The following is a 4,973-nucleotide window of genomic DNA, read 5'->3' as shown; positions in this document are numbered from 1 at the left end:
CACTGGGGGGGCTGCGCGGAGCGGGGACACGGGGAACTGGTTTCCGTGGTCGCGTCTTGGCGGGAGGTCGCGGGGGAGGGGGCGCAGCCTCCGGGGCGCCCCCGGGGACCTGTCCTTCGCGGCGCCCCGCCCCCCAGTGCGGCCCGCAGGGAGGGACCGGCCGCCCGGCCCGGCTGCCCCGGAGGCACCGCGACCCGGCGCTGCCGGCGGCCCCGCCTCCCTGTCCTGTGCCAGCAGGACTTGGAGCCAGATCGCCTAGGTCCTGGGTTCCCTCCGATGGGGGGAGGGGGGGGCACCTGGGTAGACGGCGTGAGCTGAGGGAGCTGTTCCCTTCTGGCCTTGGAGGAACTAGGATGGTGGCACAGATGGAGAGCTGCTCCCCTTGGGACCAGTCAAGGAATTGAGGTCACACCAGTGGCCCCTCTTTCTGTTTGAGCTGCATTGGGAGGTGGTGTAGGGACAGCTCTGTAGCTGAGCATGGCAAGACTGGGGGGCACATCACAGTCCTCCAGTGGAGCCCCTGCGTGACCCCCCCCCCCCCCAAATACAGGCCAGTGGCTGGCAGACTTGCACTTGGTGTGCTGGTTTAAAAGGCGACAGTGAGAACTTGATTGCAGGGGCTGCTGCCTCTTAGTTTGCATTCCCGACAGATTTCTGTAGAAGACACTGGGGTGGCTCTCAAGGAAGGCTCCCCAGCAAGGGGGGCTGGATTGCTTGGAAATGTGGAGCCAGCGGGGAGATGGGGAACATAGGAAATACTCTCGTCCATGTGATCTGAGGGAGGTGGCAAGGAAAACCTCCATCTGTGTGGGCTTTCCCCTCCTGACTTCTCTTTTCTGTTCCCTGGGCTTTCTTGAGAGCCTCAGAGCTGGGGAAGAAAAAAGGAACGTTAGCATGTTAAAATTCCTTCTCAGCAACCTGGGGAGAGGCTGGGGATGGAAGTCCACAGAGGAGAGGAAATAGAGGAGTTTTTCTTTTGTTTCTGGGCTGACTGAGGAAGATGGTAACATTTGTCATCATAACCTTTTACTCTCCCCCTCCCCCCAGTCCTGGTCAGCTGAGTGTGGAAATAGAGGGATTCCTGCCGCTATTGTGGTCCATGGGCTTTCAAGGTATCTGCCTCCCAAGGGAACCTCAACTTTCACCTTTAAATTGGTTTCCTCCATTCTATGTGCCAAGCAATCCCATTCCCAGTAGCTTACATCCCCAGGTTCCCATCTTTGTTATGTGGGTTGTTGGGTTGGGCATGTGGGAATGGGGCAAGGGGCTTCTCACTTTCCCTCCTCTTCCTGTCCACCCACCAGGTCACACCACCTACAAGTAGGGAGCAGGGACAGAGAAAGAGCCTGCATGCCATTTCTAAGGTCTTCAGGATCAAAGTGAGCAAAAAGGAGGGTCAAAATTCTCTCTCCCTTTTACAAAAGCCAGTTTTCGCTCAGAGGGGGGAGGGGCAGATTGTTTCTATGATCTTGGGAGGAGTGGAAAGAGAACCAAGACTGATGCTTGGTTTAGATGAGAATAATAATGTTGTAGAAACTTTCTTGCTCTTCAGTGGGTGCTGGGGATTTGAAAGAGAAGAGGAGACAGAAAATGAACTTGGGGGAGGAGTTAGTTGGGTGTTGGGCTTTGAGAAAGCAGAGATAATACAAGGTTGGAAAGGAACCTGAAGTAGGAGGCACTGATGTTTGTCAAATGGGGGACCCCCCCACCCTGAGTCCCTTTCACCCTGGGGGCAGTGTCGTTCGTCCTCTCCAGAATGGCAGCCTGTGGAGGCACCTGCAAGACCAAAGTCACGGTCTCCAAGCCTGTGTGGGACTTCTTAAGCAAGGAGACACCAGCCCGGCTGGCCCGGCTTCGGGAAGAGCATCGTGTGTCCATCCTCATAGATGGCGAGACTTCTGACATCTATGTTCTCCAGCTTTCCCCACAGGGCCCCCCGCCCGCCCCTCCCAATGGGCTCTACCTGGCCAGGAAGGCTCTTAAGGGGCTGCTAAAAGAGGCAGAGAAAGAGCTGAAGAAAGCTCAGAGGCAGGGAGAGCTTATGGGCTGCCTGGCTTTGGGCGGTGGGGGGGAACATCCTGAGCTGCACCGCCCAGGCCCACCCCCTCTCCGAGCAGCCCCACTCTTGCCCCCAGGGGCACGGGGGCTTCCTCCTCCTCCTCCCCCCCTGCCCCCTCCTCTTCCTCCCCGCCTTCGGGAGGAAGCAGAAGAGCAGGAGAGTACCTGCCCCATCTGTCTGGGGGAGATCCAGAACGCCAAGACATTGGAGAAGTGTCGGCACTCTTTCTGTGAAGGCTGCATCACCCGGGCCCTGCAGGTGAAAAAGGCCTGTCCCATGTGTGGCCGCTTCTATGGGCAGCTGGTAGGCAACCAGCCCCAGAATGGACGGATGCTGGTCTCTAAGGATGCCACACTCCTACTGCCCAGTTATGAGAAGTATGGCACCATCGTCATCCAGTATGTCTTCCCGCCCGGTGTCCAGGGGGTAAGGAGACTACCACCTGCCTTTACCCTTTGTTTCCCTCCCTCCCCCAGCTCCTTCTCTGATCTAGGAAAGCTAGGCGAGGGTGAGTGTGTTTTTGAGATGTGATACAGTTTTGCTGTTTCCACTGTATGCCTTTTGCTATATGCCTTCCCACTCAATGCCCTGGAGCTAGGAGGTCCCATGAGGCCCAGCTTTTCCATCCCCACAACCCATGGCACACATGAAAATCAGGTATCAGAGAAAGGAATTAAATACTATTTCCAATTCTGTAAAGATGATGGCTCAGGTGCAGGCAGGCACAGCAGGAAGGGATCTAACCTTTTTCTCGGAGCTGGGAGTGTTACTCCATTCCAGACTCATGGGAGAGGAAAACCTTGATGACAGTAGGTTAAAATGGGAGTGGTCAAGAGCCTACAGGTGACTTCCTGCTTGACAAAGAGTAATTTCCAGTTCTGCTTTGCAGAGGGATGAGGAAGCTCTGAAGAAGAATAGAAAAATGGAATAGGTTAGATAGTGGAAAAAGCATTGGGAGTGTTTTCAGGTAGAGAAGGGAAGGCTGAAAGATAAATTAGCCTGTCTTCACATTTCTGCTGAGTTATCCAGAGAGTAAGGACCAGCTACCTTCCATCACTTCTGGTACTCCATTTGTTGCTGAATTGAGACTTGAAAGATTGAGACCAGGAGAAAGAGCCTCTTAACAATAAGGACTTTGTCCAGGAATAGGCTCCTGCTGCCCAGACCCTAGAGCAGTGATGGCAAACCGATGACACGTGTGTCAGAGGTGAAACGCAAACTCATTGGTTGATTTTTCTTGGTTAAATGGCATTTAAATATATAAAATAAATATAAAAAATATAAATCTTTGTTTTACTATGGTTGCAAATATCAAAACATTTCTATATGTGACATGGCACCAAAGTTAGGGTTTTTCAAAATGCTGACATGCCGAGCTCAAAAGGTTCGCCATCACTGCCCTAGAGTCTCTCCTTGCCTGAAAGGCTGTCAGCCTGTCGCTGCCCTGTCAGCCTTAGCTGGGTGTGCACAGACAAAAGGCTGGCCAGGATGAACCTCCATTGGAGTGATGGTCTTAAGACGTCCAGCTACTCACTGCCCACTTTGCTTCCCCCTCCTCCCAGGCTGAACACCCAAACCCAGGAGTTCGGTATCCTGGCACCACTCGGGTGGCCTACCTCCCGGACTGCCCCGAGGGTAACAAGGTGCTGACCCTGTTCCGAAAGGCGTTTGACCAGCGTCTCACCTTCACTATTGGCACGTCAATGACTACAGGGAGACCGAATGTCATCACCTGGAACGACATCCACCACAAGACCAGCTGCACAGGGGGACCCCAGCTGTGGGACACTTCTTCATTTCCCTTTACTTGGCTCCTCCCCTTTGTTTCCACGGAGAGAACAACAATCCCCTCTCTCTGGGAGCCTCCTGATTGGAGTGGGCCAGCCCCAAACTATTCAACCATCTCTTCCATCCCAGTTTCTCCTACATTTAACCTGGTCCTGATATGCCCAGTTTAACCTGCAAAAATAAGCAGAATTGGGCTAATTTATCTTGGATTTGGATTACATTAGGGGAGGGAGCAGAGGGTCCACAATGGGGCACCCAGAATGAGTGTGAGCATGGGGACAAAGCTGAACAGCTAACCCTGACCCTCATTTTTCTTTGCTTTCAGGTTTGGGTACCCAGACCCCACCTACTTGACCCGGGTGCAAGAGGAGCTGAGAGCCAAGGGTATCACAGATGATTGAAAGACATCCCCTTTGCCAAGGCCCCGGCCTTTGTCCTCCACTAGGACCCAACAGAAGCCTCTGTTCTCCTCTCTCCCTCTGCTCCCCCATACCACACAGTAGGGGACCTGTCTGAACTGGGGAGGAGTTCAGAGAGGGATGGGGCAATCCCTTCCTCTGTCCCCACAGGCCAAGTGCTTCAGTGCAGTGTGAGCTGCTCCCTTCTGGCAGAGGCTGTTTCTCAGGCTCTGCTCCCCTCTGGTGTACATACTCCCAGTCTTCCTGCCCCGTCCATTGCCCTTGGCTTTTTCTGGTCTTTCTGTGCTCCAGCGACTAAGCTGAGAAAGGACCTGGGTGGGGTGGGGTGGGGAGGGGAGGGGTCTTGAACGCCCACTCCCATCCCATACTGTTCCACTAATGAACTTCGGTGCAGGGGAGGGGGGATCAGCTGCTGTGAGCCCCCATGGAGCGGCCCTGTATGTTCTTAACCAATTCCCCATCTACCTTAACCTTGTCCTTTCCTGTGTCTCTGTTTCTGTCAGTCTGTCTCCTGCTCTTCTCTGCCCCCTATAAGGAGCCTCCTTACCCTGTTCTGGAACTGCCGCCAAACTGTAGCTTTTAATTTAATAAAAATAAAGTAAAATATGCAACTCTATGCCACACCCGTTCTGTTCTGTGGACTGGTGGGGGTGGGGTGGGGAGCGGGACCTGCTGAGAAGGGGATGGGGGTGGATGAGGAAATCCCT

General features: G+C 54.0%; 1 protein-coding gene across 4 annotated transcripts; it reads left to right on the top strand.

Annotated features, from left to right (window-relative positions):
* Nucleotides 1-301: 301 nt before the first annotated feature.
* On the top strand, nucleotides 302-4,881 carry DTX3 (deltex E3 ubiquitin ligase 3). Of its 4 annotated transcripts, none has more exons than XM_006093557.3 (5): nucleotides 302-1,112; nucleotides 1,305-1,379; nucleotides 1,756-2,485; nucleotides 3,622-3,839; nucleotides 4,173-4,881. In XM_006093557.3, exons 2-5 carry the CDS (start codon nucleotides 1,351-1,353, stop codon nucleotides 4,246-4,248), a joined length of 1,053 nt encoding a protein of 350 aa, XP_006093619.1. In that variant the 5' UTR covers nucleotides 302-1,112; nucleotides 1,305-1,350; the 3' UTR covers nucleotides 4,249-4,881. The 4 variants fall into 4 exon arrangements, with proteins under 4 accessions (XP_006093619.1, XP_006093620.1, XP_014315387.1 ...); XM_006093558.3 differs by having other exon boundaries at nucleotides 1,737-2,485; XM_014459901.2 differs by having other exon boundaries at nucleotides 3,622-4,867.
* The last annotated feature ends 92 nt before the right edge of the window (nucleotides 4,882-4,973 follow it).

Source organism: Myotis lucifugus, unplaced genomic scaffold (genome assembly GCF_000147115.1).
Source record: "Myotis lucifugus unplaced genomic scaffold, Myoluc2.0 scaffold_119, whole genome shotgun sequence".
Taxonomy (NCBI): domain Eukaryota; kingdom Metazoa; phylum Chordata; class Mammalia; order Chiroptera; family Vespertilionidae; genus Myotis; species Myotis lucifugus.
This window is presented reverse-complemented; position numbering and strand designations above follow the sequence as displayed.

Coding starts and splice junctions, on each gene's coding strand:
- DTX3 (XM_014459901.2), top strand. CDS start 1,351: ATGCCATTTCTAAGGTCTTCAGGATCAAA. Junction 1,380..1,755: donor CTAAGGTCTTCAGGATCAAA/GTGAGCAAAAAG, acceptor CGTCCTCTCCAG/AATGGCAGCCTGTGGAGGCA. Junction 2,486..3,621: donor TCCCGCCCGGTGTCCAGGGG/GTAAGGAGACTA, acceptor CCCTCCTCCCAG/GCTGAACACCCAAACCCAGG.